This window comes from Stomoxys calcitrans, chromosome 1, assembly GCF_963082655.1.
Source record: "Stomoxys calcitrans chromosome 1, idStoCalc2.1, whole genome shotgun sequence".
Lineage (NCBI taxonomy): Eukaryota > Metazoa > Arthropoda > Insecta > Diptera > Muscidae > Stomoxys > Stomoxys calcitrans.
The window spans coordinates 251,045,818-251,057,655 of NC_081552.1; the positions used below are offsets into that span (position 1 = coordinate 251,045,818).

The 11,838-nt window shown below is 40.6% G+C and overlaps 3 protein-coding genes across 3 annotated transcripts; all 3 read left to right on the forward strand.

Annotated features, from left to right (window-relative positions):
* Window positions 1–1,257: 1,257 nt before the first annotated feature.
* LOC106094345 (serine protease 1) lies at window positions 1,258–2,260 on the forward strand. The gene is made up of 2 exons (XM_013261555.2): window positions 1,258–1,830; window positions 1,903–2,260. The coding sequence occupies exons 1-2, from the start codon at window positions 1,317–1,319 to the stop codon at window positions 2,202–2,204; spliced, it is 816 nt and encodes a 271-aa protein (XP_013117009.2). The 5' UTR covers window positions 1,258–1,316; the 3' UTR covers window positions 2,205–2,260.
* Window positions 2,261–6,453: 4,193 nt separating this feature from the next.
* Window positions 6,454–7,347, forward strand: LOC106094344 (serine protease 3-like). Its single transcript, XM_013261554.2, has 2 exons — window positions 6,454–6,971; window positions 7,046–7,347. Exons 1-2 carry the CDS (start codon window positions 6,455–6,457, stop codon window positions 7,345–7,347), a joined length of 819 nt encoding a protein of 272 aa, XP_013117008.2. The 5' UTR covers window position 6,454.
* Window positions 7,348–10,531: 3,184 nt separating this feature from the next.
* LOC106094343 (serine protease 1) lies at window positions 10,532–11,530 on the forward strand. Its single transcript, XM_013261553.2, has 2 exons — window positions 10,532–11,072; window positions 11,135–11,530. Exons 1-2 carry the CDS (start codon window positions 10,556–10,558, stop codon window positions 11,434–11,436), a joined length of 819 nt encoding a protein of 272 aa, XP_013117007.2. The 5' UTR covers window positions 10,532–10,555; the 3' UTR covers window positions 11,437–11,530.
* Window positions 11,531–11,838: the final 308 nt, after the last annotated feature.

Genomic DNA, 11,838 nt, shown 5'->3' on the forward strand with positions numbered 1-11,838 from the left:
CGGATTCAAACAAGGAGACAGGCTATCTTGTGATCACTTTAATATCCTACTGGAGAAGATTATACGAGATGCAGATGTGAATAGATATGGCACACTAATCACAAGAGTACACATGCTACTCGCCTATGCCGACGACAACGACATCATAGGTCGGTCACTGGAAGTAGTAAATGCAGCCTTTGAAATAATCGGAAGAGAGTCAGTCAAATTGGGTCTGGCAGCAAAATGGAGATAAGACGAAATGGATGGTTACAACTCCCAAAAAGCCTTGCACAACCGAGCAGATAAAGAAAATGGAGAAATTTGGAAACCACGACGGTAACTTTATCTACCTCGGTATCGCCGTAACCGAAACTAATGAGACCAGTTTTGAGATAAAGCGAAGAATAATACTGGCAAACAGATGCTACTTTCGACTTAGTAAGCAGTTTAGAAACAAGACTACCTCTCGACAGACGAAGATTAGGCATGGGTGAAAGCATATGAGGCAGTGCTTAGAGTATTTGAGAGAAAAAATCTTCGTAAAATATATGGACTAGTTGGCGTTAATGGAGAATATAGGCAACGTATGAACCACGAGTTGTATGAGCTGTATGACGACGATAGCATAGTTACACGCATCAAAATACAACGGCTGCGTTGGCTAGGTCATGTTGTCAGAATGGATGAAGAAGCTCCAACAAAGAAGTCTTTTGAAGGCAAACACGGTAGTACACGTCAACCGGGAAGACCAAAAGCCCGATGGAAATATGAAGTGGTGGGAGAGACCTCGAAACTAGGTGTCAGAGGTTTTGAGAATGAGCGCAGAAGATCGGGGCGCTTGGAACACTTTTCTTCGTTCGGCTAGTGGAACAGATGTGCTGTCATAGCCAATTACAGTAAGTAATATGGCCTCCCATTATGTGTGTATCCTTGCCTACACTCATATGCACTTTTAAAACTAAAATTTTCAAATTTGAATATCAATGGCCTATGCACTTGGCGCAGTGCCTGCCTGCTTATCAGAAAGTTTTAAGTTAATTATTTCTAATCATAATCGATTGAAAACAATACTTTTTGAATTGCTTTTATCAACTGTGTTGGTTATATTGAGCTTCTTATTATTACTTTATAAAGTTCTATATTTCGGCGTGCTTAAGATAGTAGCACTTATTGCAGTTCACTGATTTGCTTGTGGTCTAAATCGATAAGGATTTTAAAGTGTTTTCGAGTATTTGAATTTGGTAAATGCAAATGATTTGCATTGCCTTCGACGACTTGATATAAAAGGGGTCACAATTCTCGAAAGTAACATCAGTGATTTCTTTGACATCATAATGAAAGTATTTTTGGTTCTATCCTTGGCTTTGGCCTGTGTCTCGGCTGGCGCCGTTTACGATACACCTGTCTTCCCTCGCGACGTTGTCGTAGCTGAAGAGGAAGGTCGCATCACCAATGGCCAGCAGGCATACTCTGGTCAATTCCCCTACCAAGTCGGTTTGTCTTTGCAAACCACTGGTGGCTCCTTCTGGTGTGGTGGTTCCTTGATCGGCAATGCCTGGGTTTTGACTGCTGCTCATTGCACCAGTGGTGCCTATAGTGTCACTGTCTACTTGGGCTCCACCACTCGTGCTGTAGCCAGTGTCACCCACACTGTTGGCTCCGGTTCGATTCGTCAACACACCGGCTACAACCCCAATACTTTGGCCAACGATATCTCATTGATCAACATTCCCGCTGTTGGTTTCACCAGTTTGATCAGATCCATCCGTTTGCCCGCTATATCCTCCTCATACTCCACCTATGCTGGAAACAACGCCATTGCTTCCGGTTGGGGCCGCACTTCCAATAGTAAGTTTTTTCTCGAATTCTACATATGAGGGCAAAACGCTTAACACACACAAATCTAAATTTTTGTTACAGCCGGCTCTGTTGCCAACAACTTGAACTACGCCACTTTCCAAGTCATCACCAACTCTGTTTGCGCTGCTACTTATGGTACCGCTGTTGTTACCGGCAACACCATTTGCGTTTCTACTCCCGGCGGCAAGTCCACCTGCCAAGGTGACTCTGGTGGCCCATTGGCCTTGCAAAATGCTGACACTCTTATTGGTGTTACCTCCTTCGTTTCCTCTGCCGGCTGCACTTCTGGTGCCCCTGCTGGCTTTGTTCGTGTTACCAGCTATTTGGACTGGATTAGGGCTAATTCTGGCATCTCCTACTAAACTGCCATTGTATTTCGATGAATAAGAAAATAAAATTGAGTTTTTAAAATATAGTACACCCATTTTTATTATTAACTTAAATAAACCCCTCACTGTAAGCTGAGTTTACAAACTGTCATATATCGGATATGAGAAGACATTTGAGTGAAAACTTATTTTATCCCTAAACCCTACCTTTAAAACCCAGATATATTCATTTACAGGTAGTGGCTGTTGCCCAACAACAAAATATTGAGTACACTATCTGTCAAAGTCAGTGATTAGTGCAACTCTGATTTTGTGTATGTTACTAGTTCGCGTCATTTTTCGTTGTGTGTGTGTGTTATGGTTCTTAACTATAATACACAAACACAACCAAAACTCGTTGAAAGATAGTGCACTTCGCGAGAAAAAATTTTACTCAGCTGTTTACGGTACACTACCTGGTAATTATGTCATGTTTAAAACTATGTTAAGCTCAGTATTATGTATCTAAGACCCATGACAAAATTACCAGGTAGTGTGCCGTAAACAGCTGAGTACAACTTTTTTCTCGCGAAGTCCACTATCTGTCAACGAGTTTTGGTTGTGTGTGTGCATTATAGTTAAGAGCTATAATACACAAACAAAGAAAAATGGCGCCCACTAGTAGCATACTCAAAATCAGAGTTGCACTAGTGAGTGATTTTGACAACTAGTGCACTCAATATTTTGTTGTTGGGCAACTGTCACTAAGACCCCACATAACATATTGAAAGACTCTTACTTTCGACTGAGTAAGGTTTGTCGCCCAAAAAATTACACAAATACCTAACGTTAATGTAGGTGATTGGAATGGTAAATGGTTGAAATCGGTCCATATAGCTGTCATATAAACTGATTTTCTGATTTGATTTCTGAAGGACGTAACTTTTTTCTTTAGGCACCCCAGAAGCCAACTTGGTAGCGTGCTGTGATGGCCAGTTTGTGAGGCGAGGTGAGTTCGATTCCCACCAGAGGACTTAAAACTGTCTAAGTGAGTCTGTAAAGGACTTGCACTATTACCTAACCTAACATAACTCTTTGCCTTCTGACTTTTTATAACCACCACCGAAGGATGGGGGTATATTCATTTTGTCATTCCGTTTGCAACATATCGAAATATTCATTTCCGACCCTATAAAGTATATATCCTTGATCAGCGTAAAAATCTAAGACGATCTAGCCATGTCTGTCTGTTGAGGGCACGCTACAGTCTTTAAAAATAGAGATATTGAGCTGAAGCAGGTTAAGTCCGAAGATGAGCTATATCAGACTATATCTTGATATAGCCCCCATATAGACCTATACGCCTATTTAGGGTCTTAGGCCCATGAAAGCCGCATTTATCCGATTTTGATGAAATTTGAGACAATGAGTTGTGTTAGGCCCTTCGACATGCTTCTTCAATTTGGCCCAGATCAGTCCAGATTTGGATATAGCTGCCATATAGACCGATCCTCCGATTTAGGGTCTTGACCCATAAAAGCCACATTTATTATCCGATTTTGCTAAAATTTAGGACAGTGAGTTGTGTTAGGCCCTTCGACGTCCTTTGTCAATTTGACCTAGATAGGTCCTGATTTGGATATAGCTGCCATATAGATCGATCCGCCGATTAAGGGTCTTAGGCCCATAAAAGCCTCATTAATAATCCGATTTTGCTGAAATTTGGGACAGTGTTCTGTTAGGCCCTTCGACATCCATTTTGAATTTGGCCCAGATCGGTTCAGATTTGGATATAGCTGCCATATAGACCAATCTCCCGATTTAAGGTTTTGGGCCCATAAAAGTAGCATTTATTGTCCGATTTTGCCGAAATTTTGGGACAGTGAGTTAAGTTAAGCCCCTAGACATACTTCTGTAATATGGCATAGATCGGTCTAGATTTGGATATAGCTGCCATATAGACCGATCCGCCGATTTAGGATCTGAGGCCCATAAAAGCCACATTTATTATCCGATTTTACTGAAATTTGGGACAGTGAGTTGTGTTTGACACAGTGTCTTATGTTAGGCTTTTCGATATCCTTGTCGTATATGGTTCAGATCGGTTTATTTTTAGATATAGCTACTAGAGAGATCAATATTTTGTTATACACAATTGAACAATGACTTGTATTTGGTCCAAATCGGAACATATTTTGATATAGCTGCTATGGGGCATAAGGTATGCACTTTTTACCGGATTTTGACGAAAGGTGGTTTACATATATTTTCGAGGTGGTGGGTATCCAAAGTTCGGCCCGGCAGAATTTAACGCCTTTTTGTTTTTATTCTAAACTAGCTGAACCGGGTCCGTTCCTCTGCGCCTTCTTTAACGTTATATGGAACAAAATTATCCTTTGAATATATATTTTTGACAATTAAACACTACGCCCTGAAAATATTGGCATTGGCCTCAAAATTGGATATCAAATTCGTTTTCTAATCTCTAATAACATTCATTTAAATCCCTTATTGTAAAAACCAGCAAATATGTCCGGTTTGGGGTATGGGCCCTAAAAACTATGAATATCGAGCTCCACTGTCTTGGCCTCAAAATTGGATATCAAATTCGTTTTCTAATCTCAAATAACATTCATTTAAATCCCTTATTGCAAAAGCCAGCAAATATGTCCAGTTTGGGGTATGGACCCTAAAAACTATGAATATCGAGCTCTACTGTCTTGAAGACCCAAATTGTCTTGGTGTGCAAATACTTGGGGGTTGTTATGGTGGTGGGACATCCCCTAGACAGTTGGTCCCTAATGTTGATATCAGATTCATGGTATACTCCCAAATACCTTTCATTTGAGCCCCATTTTTCCATAGTCGGCAACATGACCGGATTGGGGGTGTTTTGGGGGATGGGGCGGCCACTCATTGACTTGGCTTTGAAAATATATATCAGATTCGTGTTCTACTCTAAAAAACCTCATATTCGATCCTCATATTGAAATGGACAGCAAATAATTCCTATTTGGGTGGTGTTATGGGGGTGGGGTGGCCCCATAGACACTTTTCTCGAACATTGATATCAGATTTGAGTTTTACTTCCAAAGACCTTACATTTGAGCCCCATATTGTCATGGTCGTAAATTTGTCCTCTTTTGGTGGATGTTCTCGGGGATGGGCGGCCCCCAAGCACGTGGTCCCACATCTGGATATCAGAGTCGTATTCTACACTCAAATACCTTTTATTTAAGCCCTATATTGCCATGGTCAGTAAATAGGTCCTGTCTGGGGGGTGTTTTGGGCAAGGGGTGGACCCCCAAAAACTTGGTTCCACATTTGGATATCAGATTCGTATTTTACTCGCAAATACCTTTCATTTGAGTCCCATATTGCCATGTTCGGTAAATATGTCCGATTTAGGGGTGTTTTGGGGGTTGGGGTAGTCCCCCAAACACTTGGTCCGACAATTGGATATCAGATACATTTTCTAGTCTTAATACCTTTCATTTGAGTCCCATATTGTCGTGATTGGTCTATATAAATATTTGGTAAGTTTGGGGGTGGGGCGGCTGCCCTAGGTACCCCATCCGAGTTTTGGATACCAAATTTTTGTTTTTAGGTTACTATAAGAGAGCACACAAAATTTGGCTTAAATCGTACCACTCATTTTCGAGATCTGGCGTTTCTGAAAATTAGGCTAAGGGGGAGGGTCCGCTCCCCCTTCAGATATCAAAAACTGTAGTATCACGGGATCATTATGCACCATCTGTGAAAATTTCAAGAAAATCGGTTCAGCCGTTTTGAAGTCTATAAGGAACACATAAACAAACAAACACAAATTTTCGAGTTCAATTTTTTTTTAAACATCTTTTACTACTTTGTCCGGAGTCGGAGTCGAGTTTCCGGGCAAAATTGCTAAACTCCGACTCTGCAGCCCTTGTTGCAACGCGATATGGCTAATCAGCAAACATCAAATAAGGTATTGTCGTAGTCCGGTTTTTTTTAAAATTCCCTTTTTGTACAACTGACTTAACGGAACATCAACAAATTGTGGTAATGCGACGTTCTACGTTCCGTGCTTATCGATGGAAAATAAAAACGCATAGATTGCTTCTTATCGTTCAGTCTGATATATCAGACAATTTTTATATAATTATTTCCCGAAATAAATAATGGAGGATTTAATTGGGTAATTGGGACTTTTTGTGACACCCAATATTCAAGCCAAATCGATAACACTTTTGGCATAAACCGTTGGCGGTATAAAAGCGAGCATATCATTCGCAAACAACATCAGTAACTTTTTCGATATCACAATGCAAGTATTTCTGGTTTTCATTCTGTGTTTGGCATACGCCTCGGCTAAGGCCGTTTACGATGCGCCTGTTGTGCCTCGCGGCTTGATTATGGAGGATGACGTTGAAGGTCGCATAACTAATGGCCAAAAGGCTGCCTCTGGACAGTTCCCCTACCAAGTCGGCTTGTCCTTGAAGACCTCTAAAGGCTCCCACTGGTGCGGAGGTTCCTTAATTGGCAATAATTGGGTGTTAACTGCTGCACACTGCACCAACGGTGTCAATTCAGGCATTGTCTACTTGGGCTCCACCACTCTTAAAGTGGCTAGTGTCACCCGCTCTTTCACCTCCAGCTCCATCTATCAACACGCTAACTTCAAGACCAACATTTTGGCCAATGATATCTCAGTGATCAAAATTGCCTTTGTGACCTACACCAATTTGATCAAGGCCATCAGATTGCCCGCAATCTCCTCTTCATACCCCACTTATGCTGGTAGTAACGCCATAGCTTCTGGTTGGGGTCGTACTTCTGATAGTAAGTTTCCGAGGTGTTGTTTACGAAGAGTTCGAAGAGTTAACCAGAAAATTTTACTTAAAATCTATTTACAGCCAGCTCTGTTTCCAACTCCCTGAACTATGTCGCATTGCAAGTTATTACAAATTCAGCATGCGCTGCCACTTATGGTTCCTCCGTTGTTACCCCCAACACCATCTGCGCTTCCACTTCTAACGGTAAATCCACCTGTCAGGGTGACTCTGGCGGTCCATTGGCGTTTAGAAATGCCAATCTATTGATTGGTGTAACCTCCTTCGTCTCCGCTAAGGGTTGCACTTATGGAGCGCCGGTTGGTTTTGTGCGCGTTACCAGGTACTTGGGCTGGATTAAGTCGAAGACTGGTATTTCCTATTAAATTGATTCAATTAGTATTTAGGAAATTAAGTAAAATCGAATATTTTTTTTTTAAATTTGAGTGGTATTAAATTCTCTAACCATATATGGTCAACAACATGGCTATTTAATGAGCAATACATGAAATGAAATTCAACTTGTTTTGTTTTTATCACTAAAAAGTTCTCCACGAAGAGGTGGCATACTGTGGCACGCCCTTCAGACTCGGCTATTAAAAGGAGGTCCCTTATTATTGAGCCTTAACTTGAATAGAACAACACTCATTGATATGTGCTAAGTTTGCCCCTGTTGCTTAATGGAATGTTTCTGGGCAAATTTGCAATTTTATCAATACTATGGTTCGGGCAAGAGATGAACCTAGAGATTTTAAGAGAAGGCACTAGCCGGCATCCACAGTGGTTCACTACATCTTAACCTACTTTTTTCATTTTCGCTTTTTTATTATTAGTTGTTTTATTAGCAAATTAAAGCTAAGCTATTAAAGCTAAAACTTTAAGTTCAAACCCTAGATTAAGATTTTTCTATTAAATGTAGTAGTCTCGGGAGAAAGGACGTCTATTATTCAGACATTTAACCATTAATGCTAAAGCAAAATGCTGAATTAACTTTCTATGTTATTACGATAATACATTTTAGTCATAATTTTTCAAATGTCAGGTTTATTATCAATAAATATAATGTTAACTTCAAATATCAGGTACTGAAATAGTTTTCTATGGTATTGCAATAATAAAATTAATTTTCAAAATAAAATCCATAGACAACGAAATGTAATGAATAAATACAAACGCCTAAAAATATGCTCTGTTATTTTGGAATTCGTAAACTTAGTGCATAAAGTGATACTCAAGTAAAGGCTCTATCACACTACCTGTTCTTGTTTTATGACATGTCACTTTTTATAACGAGATGCAAAAATGATTTGTTTTTTACACTGGTGAGAAAAAAATTTCACTTTGCTGTGTCAATCGACCATTTTTTCTAACACTGACAAATGTTGACGTTAGTCAAAAATCAAAAGTAAACAAGATGTGCGCGCCACAAAATAATACAGGAAAAAGGCAGAAAATAATAATTATTTGCGTAATGAATATTTTTTAAAAATATTTTCCATTAATACTAGCAGTTATATTGCAATAGCGGACGTTGAAATATGGAGATGTTTTAGGCCTTGCTTTGGAAAAGGGGAAAACACGGCGAGTAAGACAAGTAATATTATTTTAAAAACATCTGTATTAATTATTTAGAAAGTTTTGTACATGGAACCCTTTTACGAACCATTGCAAATGCAAATTTTGCCCATGAACATTCCACTAAGGAGTCCGTGCGACACCTCTTTGGAGAGAAGTTTTACATGGCATAGTACCTCACAAATGTCGCCAGCATTAGGAGGGGAAAACCACCGGTGAAAGTTTTTTTCTGATGGTCTCGCCAGGATTCGAACCCAGGCGTTCAGCGTCATCGGCGGACATGCTAACCTCTGCGCTACGGTGGCCTCTTCACGAACCATTACTTCACGAAAAATTAATGCAAATGAAAATTTGCTCTTTTTTCTATTGTTTACATGAAAATAATCATGACATAATTACCAGGTAGTATACCGTAAACAGCTGAGTACTCTACCCACCCACCCCAACTCCCAAAACACCCCTGACCATGGCAATATGGGACTTAAATAAAAGGTATTTGATTGTAGAATACGAATCTGAGATCCAGATGAAGGGACCAAATGTTTGAAGGGCCGCCCCGAGAACATCCCCCAAAGAAGACCATAGCAATATGGGGCTCAAATGAAAGGTCTTTGGAGGTAAAGCACGAATCTGATATCAATGTGTGGGAAAAGTGTCTATGGGGCCACCCCACCCCAATAACACCACCCAAATAAGAAGTATTTGATGACCATTGCAATATGAGGTATTTTAGAATAGAACACGAATCTGATATATATTTTCAAAGCAAAGTGATTGAGTGACCGCACCATCCCCCAAAACACCACCCAAATCGGTCATGTTTGCCGACTTTGGAAGAATGGAGCTCAAATGAAAGGTATTTGGGAGTAGACCATAAATCTGACATCAACAGTAGGGACCAACTGTCTAGGGGATGTCCCACCACCATAACAACCCCCAAGTAGGACGTATTTGCTCACCAAGACAATTTGGGTTTTAAAGAGAGTGGAACTAAATATTCATAGTTTTAGGGCCCATACCCCAAACCGGACATATTTGCTGGCTTCTTCAATAAGGGGTTTAAGTGAATGATATTTGAGATTAGAAAACCCTACAAACTTGGTGAACATTGCCAGATTGCCAGCTTTTTCCTCTTCGTACTCGGCTAATGCTAGAGACAACGTGTTTTTCGATTTTCCGTGCTTAGCTCAGTGCTGAGCGAGCCGGATAATCGAGGTTCAACTGTGTATCCCATTTATCAGAATACCAGCAGTTGACCTTACAAACTTGGTGAACATCGCCAGATTGTCAGCTTTTTCCTCTTCGTACTCGGCTAATGCTAGAGACAACGTGTTTTTCGATTTTCCGTGCTTAGCTCAGTGCTGAGCGAGCCGGATAATCGAGGTTCAACTGTGTATCCTATTAATCAGAATACCAGCAGTTGACCTTACAAACTTGGTGAACATCGCCAGATTGCCAGCTTTTTCCTCTTCGAACGCGTCTAATGCTAGAGACAACGTTTTTTTTCGATTTTCTGTGCTAAGCTCAGTGCTGAGCGAGCCGGATAATCGAGGTTCAACTGTGTATCCTATTAATCAGAATACCAGCAGTTGACCTTACAAACTTGATGAACAACGCCAGATTGCCAGCTATTTCCTCTTCGTACGCGGCTAATGCTAGTGACAATGCCATTGCATCTGGGTTTCTTTAAAAATCTAACAATTTTGATTCCTTTTTACAGGCGATACCGAAGTCATGACATAGAGCGGACAGCCTAACCTGTGCATCACTTTAACCCAACTTGATTATTATTTGTTTTATTGTGAATTTTGTTCATATTCATCCACTTACTTTATTGTTTGATTAAAAACAATGATAGTATGGTTTTAATGCAGTTCTAAAATTTTGGAGAGCTGATAAAAAATTCTAAGTAGGTTTGATAGTAATAATTTAATAGGGGCAATATTGTCAATAACACCAATTGATATAAAAACAAACAAAATTCGCTTAAGCGACAACAGTGATTTCTTTAATTTCACCATGAAAGTATTATTGGTTCTCTCTCTGGCCTTAGCTTGTGCTTCGGCCGCCCCTGGTTACGAAATTCCAGTCGTGCCTCGCGATTTGATTGTCGCAGGTGCCCCAGAAGGACGCATCACCAATGGTCAACAGGCTGCTCCTGGCCAATTCCCATATCAAGTTGGCTTGTCTTTGCAGACCAATGCTGGTTCATTCTGGTGCGGTGGTTCCTTGATTGGCAATACTTGGATACTGACGGCGGCTCACTGCACTGATGGTGCTTTCAGGGTAACAGCCTATTTGGGTTCAACCGTTCGCACTGTGGCCAGCGTCGTACACTCTGTGGACGCTAGCAACATATATCAACATTCTGGCTACAATGCCTATTACTTGTCCAATGATATCTCGTTGATCAGGATTCTTGCAGTTGCCTACTCAAATTTGATCAATATTGCCCGATTACCTGCTATTTCATCTGCGTACTCGACTTATGCTGGAGACTATGCCATTGCATCTGGTTGGGGTCGTACTGCCGATAGTAAGTTTTAAATGGTTTTTCAAAATAGAAGAAGTTTTAAAACGCTTATCGCAAACTTTCAGCCGGTTCCGTGGCCAACAATTTGAACTATGCCCGTTTCGAGGTTATCACCAATGCCGCTTGCAACAATTACTACATCGCCGGTTTTGTTAATTCTGGTACCCTTTGCATTTCTACCCCCAATGGCAAATCCACCTGCCAAGGTGATTCCGGTGGTCCATTGGTTTTGGAAAATACTAATCTGCTGATTGGTGTCACTTCATTTGTGCCCACTGCCGGTTGCACCGTTGGAGGACCTGCTGGTTTTGTGCGCGTTACCACCTTTTTGCCCTGGATTAGGGATATTTCGGGCATTGCCTACTAAACGTCTGCTTTCACCAATATGAAATAAAATTGTGTTTATTATAGACTGCCATCCGCATAGGAGAAAATTTAATAAAAATTACTTGAACTCTGGAGCCCAATCTCTACATCCCAAGTTCCGGGGAGACCCCTTTTTGCTTTTGATATATACACCAGACCCATATCGTGTTGGATCATTTTGTGTTATAAAAGTGGTCTAAAATCATAAAAATCGGAAAAAAAAACTCTAGCCTTGCGCCCTTTAGAGGTTCAAGAGGTCAAGACCCAAGATCGGTTTATATGGCAGCTATATCAGGTTATGAACCGATTTATACCATACTCAGCACAATTGTTGGAAGTGAAACCAAAACACTTCATTCAAAATTTCAGCCAAATCGGATAAGAATTGCGCCCTCTAGATGCT